This window comes from Sapajus apella, unplaced genomic scaffold (assembly GCF_009761245.1).
Source record: "Sapajus apella isolate SASKATOON/1434 unplaced genomic scaffold, GSC_monkey_1.0 scaffold41, whole genome shotgun sequence".
NCBI lineage: Eukaryota > Metazoa > Chordata > Mammalia > Primates > Cebidae > Sapajus > Sapajus apella.
In genome coordinates, this window is record NW_022436981.1 from 10090032 (window position 1) to 10111405 (window position 21374).

At 38.5% G+C, this 21374-nt stretch overlaps 1 protein-coding gene across 2 annotated transcripts in view; it reads left to right on the forward strand.

Annotated features, from left to right (window-relative positions):
- Positions 1-234: 234 nt before the first annotated feature.
- The window catches only part of EFHC1 (EF-hand domain containing 1), a 68807-nt gene continuing 47667 nt past the window's right edge, over positions 235-21374 (forward strand). For both annotated transcript variants that reach the window (XM_032299674.1, XM_032299675.1), the window contains exons 1-5: positions 235-504; positions 4249-4470; positions 9322-9609; positions 18888-19037; positions 20289-20481. In XM_032299674.1, the coding sequence (XP_032155565.1) occupies positions 442-504; positions 4249-4470; positions 9322-9609; positions 18888-19037; positions 20289-20481 (916 nt within the window). In that variant the 5' untranslated portion in view covers positions 235-441. The remainder of the gene's footprint in view (positions 505-4248; positions 4471-9321; positions 9610-18887; positions 19038-20288; positions 20482-21374) is intronic.

The window sequence follows — 21374 nt, forward strand, 5'->3', positions numbered from 1 at the left end:
GTCCCCCAGGGCTCTGTGAAAGGAGGGAAGGAACGTCCTTCTCTGCAACTCATCTAAAGGCCTCCTCCGACCCCGGACCTCACAGCGAAAACTACCGCCTCACTATACTCGCCTTTCCTCCACCTACCCAACACCTCCCACGTGTCATCCTCTGGCAGCCGGGCGAGGCGGGGCGAAGCGGAAGGGGAGGGGCCGGCACAACGTTGCCCACTAGCCGCGCCCCAAGGCCGCGACCTCCTTACCGCGAGAACGCGGAGTCCCGCGGACGGCGCACGCGCAAGCCTGTGACGTCTGCGCCCCCTGGCCCCACCCTCCGCTTGTGGGAGTTCCGGATGTTTAGCGTTACCATGGAGCCTGGAGGTGCGCGCGAACGCTTCTTGTCGCCTGGGCAACCGGACAGGACGAAGCAGGACCTAGGTGGCGGTGGTGGTACCGGCTGCAATGGTGTCCAATCCCGTGCATGGCCTGCCCTTGCTTCCGGGCACGTCCTTTAAGGACTTCACGGTGAGAAGTTATCTGCCGGACTCCCAACCTGTCCTCACCTGCCAGCAGCCCAGGAGGGTTCCCGGCTCCTTGCGCCTCCATTTCCCTCCACTCAAGTCTGCCTGCTCTCCAAATACGTCTTCTGCCCTGACGCTTCTTTCTTCTCGGCCGAACTTCTGCCGTTCATCCCTAGCCAGCCTCATTCTCCCTCTCCAATCCTTTGTCCTCCGCCTCATCCCTCTCTAGTTTTTTTCCACTCCATCTTGGCAGTCTGTTGGCGCCTTCTTTCTTATCCCATTAGCCGCGTTCTTACTTAGGCTCTGCTCCTCCAAGCCCCTGCCTCTTGTCCCTTTAGATCACTGTTTCTCCCACCCTACTCCCAAGCTATCTCTGCACCTAGCTCATTCTCTCACACCATAACCTGTCTCCGCCTACCTCCATCCTTAAAACCTCCCCTGCCACTCTGCACCTTCATCCTCATTCCCACAGGTCCGTCATTCCCGCCCCACCTACTTCCTCTTTGTGAATCCTGCACCCGGTGGTGTCTCCCACTCCCAGCCCCATTTCCTGTTTTACATGTATGTTGATTCCACTCCTCTTCTTTCCGCCAGGTCTTTTTCCTTTCTTCTTTATGTTGCATCCAACCCCATTCTTTTCTCTCCATCTTCTACCTTTTCGACAATTTGGTCCCATCCTCTTCCCATTCTGTTCTTTCTCCATTGCGGTTTTTCTCCAAAACTTGTTCATATTCCTCCCAAACCATCTTTCCCTACTTTGTAAAACATATCTCTTTCCAATTCCCCTTATAATTGATTAGTTGCTGTTTATTCTTCCCCGGCCCTATTTTTTTATTCTAACGGTTTTGTGAAAAGATTCCTATTTAGATTTTGTTTTGCTCCTTCCCCAACCTTGTGTTTTTATTTGCATTTCCTAGGCAAAAATTCTTTGAAAGCAGCAGCAGCTTGGATTCTTTTTTTTTTTTAAACTCTTGACACAGTTTATGCCTTAAAATCATTTAGTATTTGTTTTAAGTCTAACAGGGCTACTGAAATATATGTGCTGAAAAATCAATAATGAGATTCAGTAGACTGATCACAGATGAGCTAACAGTAGATTATATAGTGTAGTAATTTAAATTCTTACCTTCCTCTCCAGCTTCAGAAAGTTAAAGAGAAAATATTTTGTCAATTTATTTTCTTTGGGGGGACTTAATTTAGAATGAAGTAGAAAGTTTGGTTAGAGAATTTGTATTCTGAATCCCTTTGTAATTATCCCTGTGTTAGGACACAACATCATAGATTTTTAGTTTCAGTGGACTTTTCAGTTTTATGTAATTTAGAAAATCTTGTAGGCACTTGCCTTATACAGGATGAGCTTAAGCTTTTGGTGTTGGTGAGTGTAGACAGGGCTGAGTTGATTTAGGAGATTACAGAGGTGTGGATGGAAGTGCAAAGCTCTAAAAAATATTGCTGTATTACAAGTAAGATGGACTGTGCATTGGACATATTTCATATTTTAAATACACTGGCCAAGCGTCAACCAATTTGCTGTATTTCAAATTTGAAAAGCATCGTCAGAATATCTTCAGCAGTGAAGGACTGGATATGTATTAATATAATTCTAAAGACACTCAGATAAAAAATAAAAAAAAATTTAAAGGGGAGTGTCTTTTAAAAAAGACACAGAGAAGGTGAACCATAATGGACAAGAAGGGTGGAGAAGGCTGAGGTTGCCTTGCCTGAAGCGTCTGTGAGTTATGGCTGAATGATGGCAGAGACATTTGTCTAAAACAAAGAAATAAACTGAAGTCACTGGTATTGCTTTGACTTTAGTGGTGGAAAAGGAGCTTGAAGTTGCATAAGTTCCCCAATGAGGATGTTAACTCAGGATGTTTTGCTCTATGTCATGTTTATTATATACCTGAAGCAGTCCCTGTCAAATGACTTGTGACTCTGAATACATGACCTTTAGAAACAAATGTCCACAGTTTATGACTCTTTTAGCAAAAGAAGTTTATTGTGTTGTACCTTGTATGTTAGTGCAGATCTTGAAAGATGGTAGGTGGGCTCTAAAGCAATTAGGATGTAGAAAGTTTTTTTCATAAAAATATATTTTATGATTAATCCTAAATTATATCTATGTAATTATATGTGACTGAATATTACATATATAAAATTTTGAAAGTATTCTCACAACAGAAAAAGGAAAACCATTAACATTAACCTCAATTTGCCTTTCTACTCTTTTTTATTTAATCTTTTTCTTCAGCTGCTAATAAGCATGTGTTCATTGTAAAAAATCAACATAATTTAGATATGTATAATACAGAGGACCAAACCAGTCTCTTCATGCACATATTTCCATGCTTATAATTGTGGTATACTCATAATTTTATATGTTTCTTTTTCATATAAATCATAAACATTTTCACCAGGTTGCCACATGATCTTTAAAACCAGTATTTTAATGACTGCACAGTAATCCATTGAGTGAGTTTTTGATCATTTGCTCATGTCTTCATGTGATTGTGTTTTAAATTCTCTTCAATATTGACCATTGTAATGGGCAGTTTCAGGCATATAGTTCTTTCTCATGATTTTGGATCATATTCTTAAAATAAATGGTTAGGGGTAGAATTATTGAGTTCAAGAATTTAAATATATACCATCCAGTTGCTTTCCAAAGATTTGTAAGAATGTATCACTGTCATTGTAACAAGAGGGACAGGTAAAAATAAATTCATGGCTGGGCATGGTGGCTCACACCTATAATCCTAGCACTTTGGGAGGCTGAGGTGGGTGGATCACAAAGGTCAGGAGTTCAAGACCAGCCTGGCCAATATGGTGAAACCCTATCTCCACTAAAAATATTTTAAAAATTAGCAGGCATGGTGGCAGGCACCTGTAGTCTCAGCTACTCTGGAGGCTGAGGTAGGAGACTCTCTCGAACCCGGGAGGCGGAGGTTTCAGTGAGCCAGGATCACGCCACTGCACTCCAGCCTGGGCAACAGATTGAGACACCATCTTAAAAAAAATCCATTGCATGTAAAAATAAAATTCACAGAACCAGATCTTCTAGGTTCTATAGGTTTTATGGCTACAAGATACCAGATGAAAAACATGAGAAGACTAGTGAAAAATTTAAGAATATAGATTAAATATTATTTTAATCTCTCATGCAAGGTGAGTTGGTAGTTAAATTGGGCATTACAGAGCAGGGCTTTAAATTTTACTTTAAGTTCAGGTGGCTACTTCCCTTGTTGTTCTTGTCCAAGTGTTTTAAAATATAGCACCCTTTAATGTAGGTAAGCTTTTTTCTTCTTTTTTTTGAGACAGTCTCACTGTTGCCCAGGCTGGAGTACAGTGTTTCAATCATAGCTTACTGCAGCTTGGGCCTCCCTGCCTCAAGTGATCCTCCCGCCTCAGCTTCCCAAGTAGCTGGGGATATGATAGGCACAAGCCACCACACTCAGCTAATTTTTTTTTTAGTTTTTGTAGAGACAGGGTCTTGTTGCCCAGGCTGGTCTTGAACTCCTGGGCTGAAGTAATTCTCCCTCTTCAGCCTCGCAGAGTGCTGGGATTATAGGCATGAGCCACCATGCCCAGCCTTAATGTTGGTAAGCTTCTTGATGTAAGTTTTGTGAAGCTTATAAGCAGATATTTAAGTTATATTTTTAAAAGTTAGTTGTTTTTTTTTTTTTTTTTTTTTTTAACCTAACAAATATTTGTCTAATGTTATTAATGACACACTTCTTTTCTTCTTCAGAAAACAGCCTTCCATAGAAGCCAGACGCTGGGCTACAGGAATGGCTATGCAATTGTCCGACGTCCAACAGTTGGGATAGGCGGGGACCGGCTCCAGTTCAACCAGCTGTCCCAGGCTGAGCTGGATGAGTTGGCCAATAAGGCACCAGTCCTAACTTACGGCCAACCTAAACAAGCCCCACCTGCAGATTTTATTCCTGCCCATGTAGCTTTTGACAAAAAGGTATGATCTGAATTTTAGGTACCCCTTGAATTAGGATCTGAGAGCCAACTGCTTGCAGAAAAGTTAACAGTAAACCACAGGATTTCAAAGTGCTCTGAGGAGAAAATTGTTCAAATGCCTTAACCCTTAGTCACGGACAGCTGAACTCAGGCTAAAAAGAGGCTTTCTTTAGTCAGGAAGCTGATTACAGGGAGTAAAGTAATTCCCTGTAGACTTTACTGGACTATTTTCCAAATCCAGTTAAAGAAAATTTGGCTAAAATTCTGAATTCTTGAATTTATATTGTTCTGGGTTTATTGGCAGTGTGTTTTCCACTTTTTAAAGGTACTGTATTCTGCAATGGTGACATATCTAATCTCTGTGAGATGCAAAGTATTATGGAAACAATGACTCCATCTATTTTGTTTTCTGCAGGCAGTCTCCGTAAGTTTTTGTTTTTCAGGGAACATTTCACGTTGGTTATTACATAACCAATGGGTGGTATAATATTTTTGTTTTTTTCTGATTTACCTTCATGTTTTTGCAATGCGAGTTGCCTCATTTCCATCTGTTGACATTACCACATCATTCTTGTTTTTCCTTGTCAATGAGCCTCCTCTTTGCACTCAAGTAATCCTAGCCCTGACCGTGTAGCAAGCAGAATCACTGGTGAGATTTTTAAGAAAATTACATATTATTCCAACCCTCATCAATTCAAATTTCCACATGAGTTTTATGTGTAACTGGTTCTGAGAACTACTGATCAGTTTTGATAGGTTAGCTTTCTTAATTTACTCTTAGTCTGTTTCTTTTCCTGTCTTAATTTTTATATATTATTTCTGTTAAATGTCTGTAACATTTTCATCCAGCCAGCCAACTTTTACTGACTACCCGTTGTAAGCTAGAGGCTGGGGAGGAACTATGCCATTTACATTAATAACTACTCAGTTTTAGCTTCTGGGCTGAGGCACTTTCAGGCTGCTTGGTGCCAGGGGGCTGCCTGAATAACAACTCAGTTTTTATGCAATTTTAGTTTCTCAAGTAGAATCCCTATCATTTCCTCTTCCCTACTTAACTCATTTATAGGAACACATTCACATATACATTCATAGGCTTAACCCAAATATCCACTAAACAGGGCGCTGCAAAATCAGCAGAGAAAGGAGATGGCTGAAAATACAAGAGAAGTGGAATAGACATTTAATAATTTACCTAGATATGAATTCTGGTATGTTTAATTTTTACTGAAAAGAATAGCAAATAACTGTTATAAAGTAGAAGCTGATAAAGTGATATATGTCATAAGAAAGTATTAGTAAAATTCAGAGAAGAAATTGTGCCTGAGTAGGAAATAGGCTTCCTATTTTCTGTTTTTTCTATGTTATTTTATGCTATTTGTTGTTACTTAATTTGTACTTATTTAATATTATTCATAATTCATTTCTTTAATGATAGTGCACATAAAAATATTATTTTTATTTTCCAATTCATTTTACTTGGATCATCACAATTTCTAGATAAATGAGCTTTAGCATAGATAATGGGGTGGAGAGTAGCTAAATGCATGACCCTGAGACTAAGTTAGTTTATAATAAGGAAATTTTGGTTTCTCTAAGTTAAACGAAGTTTCAGATTTTTTTAGGAATACCCGGAGGTCCACAGAATAGCCAACATATTTGTCTATAGTTTCGAAATTCTTAAGACTGTTCCTCATAGACAGAATATAACTTCATTTCTTACTTAGGTAATAAAGACCAGGGCATCTGTTACAAGTGCCCTGATCTTTTCCCCTTGGTCCCATGTAATTCTGGCATCACCCCATATATTCTGTTTCCCAGACTGGCTTCCAACTTTTTATTTCTGATGTTATTCTTCTTTCATCTTTTTCATCTGCACCTTTCATATTATTATTATTTCAGACACTCTAGTGACGACTTCTCTAGCTAGAGTCATATCATCTTGTCCTCTTTCTATAATACCTTGTGACTCCTTTAAGTAAGAGAACTTTGTTCCTCACTTGACTGTCAAGTCATTTATAATCTGACTTCTCCCTATCCACAAGCCCCAAAATACTTTTTCCTAAGTAGCCAGTGCTCTCCCTTTGGCCAGTTTAGAGAGGTTTACTTTGCCAGCCTTCTCTTTGGCCTGTTTGTTGCATCTGACACTGTTGACAGCATCCTCCCTGCCTTCTTGAAACTGTACTCTTCTTTTGCTTCCATGACTCTCAATTTCCTCCTTCTTTCTATGTGATTGCTTATTCTTTAGCATCTATTCTTAAGAATTTTTTCAATTCTTAACTTACAAGTGTTTTCAAGGTTCTGTCTCATATAATTTTCTTGAGATGTCACCCACTTTCATTATTTCAGCTATCACCTCACTGTAGAAAATGTCACTATTTATTTTCAACTGTGACATCATTGAGACTTCAGACCTATATCCCCCTTCCCATGGAATATCTTCACCTGAATGAACTGCTAGCACCTCAAGTTCTGTATGTCTTTAATTTACCTCTATCCATCACCTTTTCCCATAGACCTGCTTTTCCTGTATGGTTCCAGTAGGTAATCCAAGCTTGAAACCTGAGCTATCTTTGGCTTTCTCTTCTTTATTCTCCACATTTAATGAGTTGCCAAGTCAAATACCTCTCACTTTCATTCCCTCTGCCACTATCATAGTTCAAACAAGCCACATGACTACCTAACTGTTGTTTTAGTCTCATTCCTAGCCTTTATGCTTATAACACGTCTGCTGCCTAGTTTATTCTCTAGACTTCAGCTCTGATTATGTCAGTTTTCTAGGAAAATGCCATCAGGCTCTTTTAACCAATACAGTAAAGATTACTACAGTTCACCTAGCTGTTCTAACCCCCAACTTGAAAGTCATCTTTCATTCTTCTTTCCCCCTCACAATCCACATCTAATCTATTAGCAAACTCTCTTGTCTCACTTTGTCGCCCAGGCTGGAGTGTGGTGGCACTAACTCAGCTCACTGAAACCTCCACTTACCAGGTTCACGTGATTCTCCTACTGCAGCCTCCCAAGTAGCTGGGATTACAGGCACCACCATACCTGGCTAATTTTTGTATTTTTAATGGAGACAAGGTTTCACCTTGTTGGGCAGGCTGATCTCAAACTCCTGACCTCAGGTGATCTGCCTGCCTCAGCCTCGCAGAGTGCTGGGATTACAGGTGTGAGCCACCGCACCTGGCATGTTTTATGTTTTTTAAATGTGCAGGCTATATATTGATACCATTTTGACTTCACATTGACGATGATGCTCCCCAGAGGACCAGTGGTTTGCTTGATGTAATATATGTGCTTCTGAGCACAATGAGGGTATTTATACACCTTTTAGAGATTCTATAGTGGATTGATGATGAGGGTATGTACACACCCTTTAGAGATTCTATAGTGGATTGATGATGTGAAAGTCATTCATATAAAGTCTATAATAATGAATGTAATTTATATACATTTACAAAGGACTACACTTCTAAAGAAGTGCAATTAAGCCTTCATTTTCAGTTTGAAACCGAAAATCACAATATTGTCCAAGATTTTTTACTCTCCTCAGAAGTTCTGGGAGTGACCTTTGACATGGAGGTGAAGCTAGTAAAGTTCTTTTCTTGGCCAGGCACGGTGGCTCACGCCTGTAATCCGAGCACTTTGAGAGACCAAGGTGGGCAGATCACCTGAGGTCAGGAGTTCAAGACCAGCCTGATCAACATGGAGAAACGCCGTCTCTACTAAAAATGCAAAATTAGCTGGGCATGGTGGCACATGCCTGTAATTGCAGCTACTTGGGAGGCTGAGGCAGGAGGGTTGCTTGAACCCAGTAGGTTGCGGTAAGCTGAGGTGGCATCATTGCACTCCAGCCTGGACAAGAGTGAAACTCTGTCTCAAAAAAAAAAAGATATACTTTCACCAAGGAACATGTGAAATAAATAGTTGATACACATTGTGAGTATTTAAAGCAGATGTCAGCAAACTTTTTCTGTAAAGGGGCAGATAGAATATATTATATTTCTGTAAAGGGGCAGACTAAAACCATTGCAGTGGTTTTAGTCTGCTTAGTCTGCCACAACAAAATGCCACAGATTGAATGGTTTAAATAATAGAATTTATTTTCTTGCAGTTCTGGAGGTTGGAGGTCCAAGATCAAGGTGCCAGCTGGTTTGGATTCTAGTGAGGGCTCTCTTCCTGGCTTGCATACAGCAGCCTTCTTCCTATATCTTTGCATGGCCTTACCTTGGTGGTGTACATGTGGGAGTTAGGGAAGGGAAGTAACTCTCCTTCTCTTCTACTTCTCTTCTGAGGCCACCAGTTCTATGGGATTAGACTTAAAGGTGGAATACCCCTATCTTTAAGATCTTGTTTAACCTTAATTACCTCCTAAAGATCTTGTCTTCAATTATAGTCACATTGAGGGTTAGGGTTCAACATATGAATTTTGGGGATGAGGGAGACACAATCTATCACAACTATTTAACTGTTCTCGTAATGGGAGAGCAACTTAAAAAAACGTAAATTATTTGCATAATTACTTTATTTGTGGATTGAAAATTTAAATTTTTATAATATCCATGTGTTATGAAATTTTAAAAAAGTTTTTTAAACCATTTAAATATGTAAAACCCATTCTTAGCTTGAAGGTTCATTAAAAAAAAAAAAAAAAACAGGTGGCAGGTTAGATTTGTCCCATGGACTATAGTTTACAATATCTGTATTTTTAGAGTATCAAGATTTAGAGGATAGGAGTGATGAGTGTTAAAAACTCCTTGTGTGGTTCTGTTTTCAGGAGCGTACTTGATATTTTTTAGATGACTATGACAAACTAATAGTATACCATTTCTCCTTTACTTGCATGTTATAGGTGCTGAAATTTGATGCCTATTTCCAAGAAGATGTTCCTATGTCAACTGAGGAACATTATAGGATCCGTCAAGTGAACATATACTATTATCTAGAAGATGACAGCATGTCTGTCATAGAGCCTGTTGTAGAAAATTCTGGAATCCCTCAAGGCAAGTTAATAAAACGCCAGCGGCTAGCCAAGAATGACCGGGGAGACCATTATCATTGGAAAGACCTAAATCGAGGAATAAACATCACAATTTATGGCAAAACTTTCCGCATTGTTGACTGTGACCGATTCACACAGGTATAGTGTATATTTTTGAAAGTTGTGGGGTGTGAGGCATCATCCTAATTTATAGAAGGATACGTTTCATTTATTAGAGTAAGGGGAGGACACTGATAATCGCTCCCACATGAATTATTATGGCTAGGTATTTGTGTGTGTGTATGTGCTAATATGTGCCAACACTAGTAGTAACAGAATTTTTTCAGAATGAAATATAAAATACTCAAATTCAAACTCTCATCATAGCTGAATCATTTGGTAAGAAACCAGGTTAAAATGGCAGTTCAAATAGAGGGTAGGGGAATAGCACCCCTGCTGGGATGGACGTATGGAAGAGGGATTAGGCATTTTATCTTAAGTGTGAGTTTACGAAAATAGCACTACTTCTGTTAGCAGATATGAGCCTAACATTTTTTGTGTAGCTCATATATTTTTGGTAAATGATACTTGCTATATTCTAGGAAAGCTTACTATCTAAAGAATTTTTGAAATAAAACTTTTTAAATGAAAAAAAAAAACTCTTCTCTATATAAAAAGTCCCTCTTTATTTCATAAGTTTGGATTTTTTAATACAAAGGAAACTTTATTCTTAAATACATAGAGGATATGATGGTCTTTCTTTAGTACAAATAGGAATTAGGAAGTCATTTCCAAATTTGTCTTAGTTAAAAAAAAATGTTTCTAGCAGCAAAGATATAGTTTCTGAAGTATTTTATGTCCTTTATTCCATGGTACCTAGTGCCATATGTGACTAATTTTTACCATACACTGAACTCCTATGAATCCATTTACTGTTTTCATTTAGTAGTTTATTTAACAAATATTTATGTGCATGCCTGCTTTGTGCCAGGCACTGTTCTAGGTGCCAGATGTAAAGATGTGCCCTTGTAGAGGTTACAATCTTGTTGGAGACAAACAACAGCAAATAGATAGATTGATTATATGTCAGATTATGATAACAGCAATGGAGGAAAGTAAAGCTGAGTAAAGGGAATGGAAGTTGAGGGGCTTTTTATAAAGGCTGATCAGAGAATGCCTCAGTGATATGATGACACGTGAATAGAGGCCTGAAGGAAGTGAAGAAAAGAGCCATGGCATCAGTGCCATTCCAAAGTAATAGAGAAAAATAGCTTCGAAAGTAGAGGTGCTAGACCATCTTTGAGATATTCTCCCCTTCCAACATGTTTTTATCTCTTTGCTTTTTAGGTGTCTGAGGTCTTATATATTATAGGCAGTTTCACAATTGTACCAACAGTGAGAAATTATAAAATGTTATCTAAACATAAAGGTATTAACAATTATTTTTACAGTTGTGTTTTCATAACAATTATTTTTACCATTGTGTTTTTATGGGCAATTTGAACATTTGCAAGTTAATCACTGAGCAGTTGATCTATTTATAGTCAATTCTCATTATTCACAGTAATTAGGACTATAGTCACCACAAACGCTGAATTAGTGAATACCAAACCACTGCTCTTAGAGGAAATACAGGGTTAGATTCCCACCAATCTTTGGTCACATTTTTGTCAACTGATCAATACATAAGTTTGTTATATGTGTGTTTCTGTTTAAAGACACCTTATTTAATTATATACTGTTGATTCATTAATATTAAACTCACACCCAGCAGCACTATAACTCATGTCTGAACAAAGCTTATCTAAGATATGCATTTTCTCCATGAGGTGCATTACAGCCTTCTTGTGCTGATGAGGAGCACTAAATAGCACTTCAGCACTAGACATTGGGACTCTTTAAACAGCAAAATCACCAACAAAAACACAAAAATGCAAAAACATGGCACCTCCATGATCACATTTTCTTTTTCCAGTTTACCATTGATGGGCATTTAGGTTGATTCCATGTCTTTGCTATTGTGAATACTGCTAATATGAACATGCTTGTGCATGTCTTTATGGCTGAATGATTTATATTCCTTTGGGTGTATACCCAATAATGAGATTCCTAGGTCAAATGGTAGTTCTGTTTTCAGGTTCTTTAGGAATCACCACATCGCATTCTACAATGGTTGAACTAATTTGTACTGTCATTAACAGTGTATAAACATTTCTTTTTCTCCACAACCTTGAGAGCATCTGTTATTTTTTGACTTTTTTTTTTTTTGAGACAGATTTTTGCTCTTCTTTCCCAGGCTGAAGTACAATTCCATGATCTCAACTCACTGTAACCTCTGCCTCCCAGATTCAAGTGATTCTCCTGCCTCAGCCTCCCAAGTAGCTGGGATTACAGGCACCTGCCACCATGCCCGGATAATTTAATTGTTTTGTATTTTTAGTAGAGATGGGGTTTCACCCTTTTGGCCAGGCTTATATAGAACTCCTGACCTCAGATGATCCCCCTGCCGTGGCCTCCCAAAAGTGCTGGGATTACAGGCATGAGCCACTGCATTCAGCCTATTTTTTGACTTTTTAATAATAGTCATTCTGACTGGTATGGGATAGTATCTCATTGTGGTTTTTATTTGCATTTCTGTAATGATGAGTGATGTTGAGCTTGTTTTTCATATGCTTATTGGCCATGTGTATGTCTTCTTTTGAGAAGTGTCTGTTCATGTACTTTGCCCACTTTTTAATGGAGTGGTTTGTTTTTTTCTTGTAAATTAAAGTTCCTTATAGATGCTGCATATTGGACCTTTATCAGATGCAGAATTTGCAAATATTTTTTCCCATTCTTTAGATTGTCTTTTTACTCTGTTGATGCTTTCTTTCGCTCTGCAGAAGCTCTTACATTTAATATGATACCATTTGTCAATTTTTGCTTTTGTTGCAAGTGCTTTTGGTGTCTTTGTCATAAAATTTTTGCCCATTCCTATGTTTAGAATGGTGTTGCCTTGTTTGTCTTCCAGGGTGTTTATAGTTTTGGGTTTTACATTTAAGTCTTTAATCTATCTGAAGTTGATTTTTATATCTGGTGTAAGAAAGATGTCCAGTTTCAATCTTCTGTATATGGCTAGCAAGTTATCCCAGCACCATTTATTGAATAGGGAGTCCTTTCCCCATTGCTTGTTTTGGTCAGCATTGTTGAAGACCAGGTAATTATAGGTGTGCAGACTTTCTTTTCTGAGCTCTCTTTTCTGTTCCATTTGTCTATGTGTCTGTTTTTGTACCAGTACCATACTGCTCTGGTTACTGTTGCCCTGTAGTATAGTTTAAAGGCAGGTAACATGATGCCTCCAGCTTTGTTCTTTTTGCTTAGAATTGCCTTGGCTATTCAGGCTCCTTTTGGGTACCATTGAATTTTAAAGTATTTTTTTCTAATTCTGTGAAGACTGTCATTGGTAGTTTGATAGGAATAGCATTGAATCTGTACATTGCTTTGGGCAGTATGGCCATTTTAATGGTACGGATTCTTCTTATCCACAAGCTTATAATGTTTTTTCATTTGGTCATGTCATCTCTGATTTTCTTGAGCAGTGTTTTTTAATTCTCATTGTAGAGACCTTTCACCTCCCTGGCTAACTGTATTTCTAGGTATTTTATTCTTTTTGTGACAGTTGTAACTGGGATTGTGTTCCTGATTTTGCTCTCAGCTTGGCTGTTGTTGGTGTATAGGAATGCTAGTGATTTTTGTATGTTGATTTTGTATCCTAAAATTTTGCTGAAGTTGTTTATCAGCTGAAGGAGTTTTTGGGCCAAGGCTATGGGGTTTTCTAGATAAAGAATCATGTTGTCTCCAAACAGAGATAGCTTGACTTTCTCTCTTCCTATTTGGATGTCCTTCGTTTCTTTCTCTTGCCTGATTGCTCTGGTCAAGACTTTCCATACTATATTGGATAGAAGTTGTAAGAGAGGGCATCCTTGTCTTATGTTGGTTTTCAAGAGGAATGCTTCCAGTTTTTCGCTGTTCAATATAATGTTGGCTGTGGGCTTTTCGTAGATGGCTAATACCTAATTTATTGAGAGTTCAATAAATACTAATACCAATAAATACTAATACTTCAATACCTAATTTATTGAGAGTTTTTCTCATTACATTTAACATCTCATTACATGTCTCATTACATTTGATCCAAAGTCTTTTTTTTTTTTTTTTTTTTGAGACAGAGTCTCATTCCTTCACCTAGGCTGGAGTGCAATAGCTCAATCTCGACTCACTGCAACCTCTGCCTCCCGGGTTCAAGCAATTCTGCTGCCTCAGCCTCCTGAGTAGCTGGGATTACAGGCGTGCACCACCAAGCCCAGCTAATTTCAGTATTTTTAGTAGAGACAGGGTTTCACTGTGTTAGTCAGGATGGTCTCAATCTCCTGATCTCATGATCTGCCAAAGTCTTTTCTGTATCTATTGAGATAACCATATGGATTTTGTCTCTAGCTTTGTTTATGTGATGAATTGCATTTATTGATTTGTGTATGTTGAACCAACTTTGCATCCTGGGAATGAAGCCTACTTGATTGTGGTGGATTACCTTTTGGATGTGCTGCTGGATTCAGTTTGTAAGTATTTTGTTGAGGATTTTTGCATTGATGTTCATCAAGGATATTGGCCTGAAGTTTTCTTTATCTGTTGTGTCTGTGCCAGGTTTTGGTATCAGGATGATGCTGGCCTGATAGATTGAGTTAGGGAGGAATCCCTCCTCCTCAATTTTTAAAAATATTTTCTGTGAGAATAGTACCAGCTCTTCTTTGTATATCTGGTAGCATTTAGCTGTGAATCCATCTGGACCTGGATCTTTTTTGTTTCATAGGCTATTGATTACTGATTCAATTTCAGAGCTCGTTATTGGTATGTTCAGGGAATCAGTTTCTTTCTAGTTCAGTCTTGGGAAGATGTTTGCATCCAGGACTTTATCCATCTCTTCTAGGTTTTGAGTTTGTGTGCATACAAGTGTTCATAATATCCATCTGGAGTTAATTTTAGTGTAAGGTGTCAGGAAGGAATCCAGTTTCTGCTTTCTGCACATGGCTAGCCAGTTTTCCCAACACCATTTATTAAACAGGGAATCCTTTCCCCATTGCTTGTGTTTGTCAGGTTTGTCAAAGATCGGATGGTTGTAGATATGTTGTGTTGCCTCCGAGGCCTCTGTTTTGTTCCATTGGTCTTTATCTCTGTTTTGGTACCAGTACCATGCTGTTTTGATTACTGTAGCCTTGTAATATAGTGCTCGAGGGTCGGATTAAAGATTTAAACATAAGACCTAACACCATAAAAACGCTAGAAGAAAATCTAGGCAAAACCATCCAGGACATAGGCGTAGGCAAGGACTTCATGACCAAAACACCAAAAGCATTGGCAACAAAAGCTAAAATAGACAAATGGGACCTAATCAAACTCCACAGCTTCTGCATGGCAAAAAAAAATCAGTCATTAGAGTGAATCAGCAACCAACAGAATGAGAAAAAATTTTTGCAGTCCACCCATCTGACAAAGGGCTGATATCCAGAATTTACAAAGAACTAAAACAGATTTACAAGAAAAAAACAAACAAGTCCATTCAAAAGTGGGCAAAGGATATGAACAGACACTTTACAAAAGAAGACATACATGAGGCCAACAAACATATGAAAAAATGCTCATCATCACTGGTCATTAGAGAAATACAAATCAAAACTACATTGAGATACCATCTCATACCAGTTAGAATGGCGATCATTAAAAAATCTAGAGACAACAGATGCTGGAGAGGATGTGGAGAAATAGGAACACTTTTACACTGTTGGTGGGAGTGTAAATTAGTTCAACCATTGTGGAAGACAGTGTGGCGATTCCTTAAGGACCTAGAAATAGAAATTCCATTTGACCCAGCAATCCCATTACTGGGTATATATCCAAAGGATTATAAATTGTTTTACTATTAGGACACATACACATGAATGTTCATTGCAGCACTGTTTACAATAGCAAAGACCTGGAACGAACCCAAATGATGATAGACTGGACAGGGAAAATGTGGCACATATACACCATGGAATATTATGCAGCCATCAAAAACGATGAGTACGTCTCCTTTGTAGTGACATGGATGAACCTGGAAACCATCATTCTCAGCAAACTGACACAAGAGCAGAAAATCAAACACTGCATGTTTTCACTCGTAGGTGGGTGTTGAACAATGAGAACACATGGACACAGGGAGGGGAGCACTACACACTGGGGTCTGTTGGGGGGAAATAGGGGAGGGACAGTGAGGGGTGGGGAGTTGGGGAGAGATAGCATGGGGAGAAATGCCAGATATAGGTGAAGGGGAGGAAGGCAGCAAATCACACTGCCATGTGTGTACCTATGCAACTATGTTGCATGTTCTTCAAATGTACCCCAAAACCTAAAATGCAACAAAAAAAAAAGGGAAAAAAAGTATTCATAATATTCTCTTATGGTTGTTTATATTTCTGTGGGGTCAGTGGTAACATCCCCTTTGTGGTTTTTCATTGTGTTTATTTAGATCTTCTCTCTTCTTCATTAATCTCGTTAGTGGCTTATTTTTTTCATAACGACCAACTCCTGGATTCATTGATCTTTTGATGTTTTTTTGGTATCTTGATTTCCTTCAGTTCAGCTCTGATTTTGATCATTCCTTGTCCTCCACTAGCTTTGAGGTTAGTTTGCTCTTGCTTCTCTAGTTATTTCAGTTGTGATGTTTGTTGATTTGAGATCTAACTTTTTGACATGGTGTTTAGTGCTATAAATTTCCGTCTTAATACTGCCTTAGCTGTGTCCCAGATATTCTGGTATGTCGTATCTTTGTTCTCATTACTTTCAAAGAAGTTCTTGATTTCTGCCTTAATTTCATTATTTACCCAAAAGTCATTCAGGAACAGGTTATCTAATTTCCATGTAATTGCATGGTTTTGAGTGGTTTTTTAAGTTTTGACTTCCATTTTTATTATGCTGTCCTCTGAGAGAGTGTTTGCTATGATTTTGGTTCTTTTGCATTTCCTGATAATTGTTTTCTTTTTGATTATGGGGTCAATTTTAGAATATGCACCATGTGGTGATGAGAATAGTGTATATTCTGTTGTTTTTGGGTGGAGAGTTCTGTAGAGGTGTGTCAGATCCATTTGGTCCAATGTTGAGTTAGGTCCTGTTAATTTTCTGCCTCACTTATCTGTTTAATACTGTCAGGGAAGTGTTGAAGTCTCCCACTGTTATTGCGTGGGAGTCTAAGTCTTGTTGTAGATCTCTGAGAACTTGCTTTGTGAATTTGGGTGTTCCTGTGTTTGGTGCATATGTATTTAGGATAGTTAGGTTTTTTTGTTGAGTTGGATTCTTTACCATTACACAATGCCCTTCTTTGTCTTTTTTGATCTTTGTTGGTTTAAAATCTGTTTTGTCTGAAATTAGGATTATAACCCCTGCTTTTTTCTGTTCTCCATCTGCTTGGTAGAGGCCTCTTAAGACAGCATACCATTGGGTCTTCCTTTTTCATCCAGCTTGCTACTCTGTGCCTTTTTTTTTTTCTTTTTCTTTTTCTTTTTTTGAGGCAGAGTATCACTCTATGACTCAGGCTGGAGTGTGGTGGCTTGATCTCAGCTCACTGCACCCTCTGCCTCCCAGGTTCAAGTGATTCTCCTGCCTCAGTGTCCCAAGTAACTGGAATTACAGGTGTGTGCTACCATGCCTGGCTAATTTTTATATTTTTAGCAGAGATGGGGTTTCACCATGTTGGCCAGGCTGGCCTCAAACTCCTCACCTCAAGTGATCCGCCCACCTCAGCCTCCCAAAGAAGTGGGATTACAGGCATGAGCTACCATGCCTGGCCTCTGTGCCTTTTAAATGGGGCCATTAGCCCATTAATATTTAAGGTTAGTATTGATATGTGTGGATTTGATCCTGTCATTGTGTTGTTAGCTGGTTAGTATGCTGGCTTGTTTGTGTGGTTGCTTTATAGTGTTACTAGTCTGCGTACTTAAGTGTGTTTTGTTTTGGCTGGTAATGGTCTTTTCTTTCCATATTTGGTGCTTCTTTCAAGATCTCTTGTAAAGTGGGCCTGGTGATGATGAAATCTCTCAGCATTTGCTTATCTGAAAAGGATCTTATTACTCCTTTGCTGAGAAGCTTGGAGTTTGGCTAGAAATGAAATTCTTGGTTGAAGATTTTTCTTCTTTAAGAACGTTGAATATAGACCCCCAATCTCTTCTGGCTTGTAGGATTTCAGCCTGATGGGGTTCCGTTTGCATGTAACCTGCCCTTTCTCTGTAGCTGTTTTTAACATTCTTTCTTTCATTTTGACCTTGGAAAAATCTAATGATCATGTGACTCGGGGATGATCTCCTTGGGTAGAATCTTGCAGGGATACTTTGTATTTCCTTAATTTGATTGTTGGTCTCTCTAGGGAGGTTCAGGAGGTTTTAACAGATGATATCCTGAAATATGTTTTCCAAGTTGTTTGCCTTCTGACTGTCCCTTTCAGGGATGTCTGGTGAAATTTCAGCACTTAGTTTATCTTTCCTATTTTGCTGTGCTAAAACATTTTCTGGTCTAATATAACCAGTGGGTATGATTTCTTTTTTATTTTTTTTCGTGAGGGGAAGGGACTTAATCATATACAGTATTTGTTTTAAGTGAATTAGAAAATTGGGAATATGATTTCAGCCTAAGCTGGCCATTGTGCAGCTTGCCTCCATACCTAATAGAAATTACATATTGTGGTTAGGTTCCAGATATAAGAATGTAAGCAATACTAAGACTTACCCTGTTCCAGGTACCTAAATAAATTTGATTGATTTAAATTCGTATTTGAAAACAGTTATTTTGCCATTGTGCCTCCCAACTAGCTTAGCAAGTACTTAGCAATATAACAATATAAAATACTTCAGGTAACTCTCAATTATTATCTGCATTATGGAATTGGCTCAGTTGGAGACTTAATATAGCTTACATATGCTAGAGCAGCAAACTAATGTTTAACTTGAGCAATGGCATAGAAATCATTATTATACTTTTTTTTTTCTTTTTCCTTTTTCTCTTGAGGCAGTGTCTTGCTGTCACCCAGGCTGGAGTGCAGTGTCATAATCATGGCTCACTCTAGCCTTGACCTCCTGAGCCCAAATGACTCTCTCACTTCAGCCTCCTGAGTAGCCTGGACTGCAGGCACATGGCATCAAAGCAGTCTTAACTTTTAAATTTTTTTGTAGAAACAGGGTCTCACTATGTTGCTCAGGCTGGTTGCGAATTCCTGTGTTCCAGCAGTCCTCCCACCTCAGCCTCCCAAAGTGCTGAGATTGTAGCCGTGAGCCACAGTGCCTGGCCCCTACACTTATTTTTATATCATCAGTTTGTAACTTACTCTAAGAAGCTCTAAGAAAGATGAGCATTATTAACTTTCAATTATTTAGGTATTTTTAGAAAGTCAAGGAATTGAATTAAATCCACCAGAGAAGATGGCTCTCGATCCTTACACTGAACTCCGGAAACAGCCTCTTCGTAAGTATGTCACCCCGTCGGACTTTGATCAGCTCAAGCAATTTCTCACCTTTGACAAACAGGTAAGGGACAAAGGAACCATAGTAGGCTTACTTATCTTCAAATGTGACCCATGTTTATTGGCAAAAGGTTTGGAGAGCTGTATTGGTAGCTATTTTGAAACAATACAGCTTTAATTGAACTGTTTGGACACAGTCCTGTCTTTCTGCTTTCATCGAGGTTACAGGTACAGGAGTGCCTATGTTTCATATGGAGATCCAAAGAAGATTGTGGAGTTGTGTTGTTTTGTGAATCCCACCAAACATTTAAATCTCAAAACAATTCCTGAGCTACATCTGCTACCTGCCTTACATTTCCAATTGACAATTTCTTCCCCTAAAAATGAGCTAATTTCATAGAATCCTTTGGGAAACCATGAATCGATTATTGGAAAATTTCAAAGATGGTATTTATGTAGGTTCTAATATTAAAATATTTAATTTCACAGAAACCCTACTATAGATACTTCCTTGTTAAATGTTATATTAATATTGGAGTACAGAATGTTTTGCGCATTTTCCAACTCTGTTCCAACCTTCCTAATCCTCTCCCTTGTGATCTGATGTGTATATGCAGATTTAAATTCTCTCCTTTCTGTTCTAAAGAGAGAGAGAAAAGAAAGAGATCACCTTCATTGCTTCTTTGCTGTTTGTTTTAGACATTTAACTCCTTTTAGTTCAAGAAATGTAAACTAGCACTGGCATGGTCTTTTAAGGATTTTGTTTATATCATTCACATATCTGTTATTATTTTATATTTAAAGATTGTGTTTATTCCCATGATTTGAAGAAACCTATCCAAAAACAAAAAAAGAAAGATTGTGTTTACTAGAAGATATGTAAATGTGTTGATGGGACAAAAAATATACTGGTTAATAAATAAAAAGTTTTTCTATACTAATTATATATAAACCATATTCACGTCCCTTTATTAATATATATAAACCACTATATAAAGAACTTCATTGCTCTTTAAATTTAGCTTCTCTTTCACTGAGTAACATTTTGGATCAAAGTGAGCTCTTCTTTTTTGGCACAAACTTAGAATCCTATTATTTAATTCTTTCCAGCTGCTGACATATGGTACATAATTTCAGATGTTTTCGTATCTTTGATGAGTATTTTCTTTTCTTTTTTCAATTTACCCCATGTGAGATTACTTCGTAGTCTTTCTAGCTAATCTTTTCATCATTGTCTGATACATAATTGCCAAAGTAGCTAAGTTGAACTACCTACTTTTAGGATTCTTGAGTCACTACTTTGGATTTTTCAAAGGTCCTTCGATTTTATGCGATCTGGGATGATACAGACAGCATGTATGGTGAATGTCGGACCTACGTCATTCATTACTATCTTATGGATGATACGGTGGAAATTCGAGAGGTCCACGAACGGAACGATGGGAGAGATCCTTTCCCACTCCTAATGAACCGTCAGAGTATGCCCAAAGTTTTGGTGGAAAATGCAAGTATGTTTGATTCAGTTTATTCTCTGTTACTTGGGATATTTTTAAGTTCTTAAAGGAGTTACTTAATCAGTATACAAAATTCTCGTTACACTTGGAAGACTCTAGCTATTTTTTTCTTAGGTGCTCAGAAAATGGCTTCCCCACAGCTTTCCTCCTTTACTTGCCCCTTGGTCCAGGCATGCCTCCAAGACAATCTGGTACCCAGTTCAAGGAAACAAAACCAAAACAGCAGTGGGAGGTTCACTTAAAGTGTAGTAGTGCAATGTTTCTGAACTGAAACAATTTAATATTAGATTTTTAATGCATTTCTCAAACAGGCTTATTTTTATTCAAAGATATGCATGAAAGCTTAGCCTTTCTTTGTATGCTTTCCTGACTTTGCTTCTCACTTCAACTACTTCCTAAACGGGAAGTGTCTATGTAGTTTAACTTGGGATTGGAAAAGGCGTGTCTAAGACTCATAGAGGTGAGGTCCATTGTGTCAAACCCAGCTCATTCTTTGCTGGTTTAAAATTACCTAGCATGGGCTGGACGCGATGACTCACTCCCGTAATCCCAGCACTTTGGGAGACTGAGGATTGTTTGAGCCCAATAGTTTGAGACGAGCCTGGGCAAAGTGATGAAACTCCATCTCTACAAAAAATACAAAAAATTAGCCATATTTGGTGGTGCACACCTGTAGTCCTAGCTACCCAGGAGGCTGAGGTAGGATCATCTGAGCCTGGGAGGTCAAGGCTGTGGTGAGCTGTGACTGTGCTGCTGCACTCCAGCCTGGGCAACAGAGTGAGACCCTATCTCAAGCAAAAGGAAAAAAGTTACCTACCATGTTTGTGAGTGGCTGTGTAACAAAATGGCAGCAGATACCTGCTGTTCACTATTTCCTGGGTTGAGTA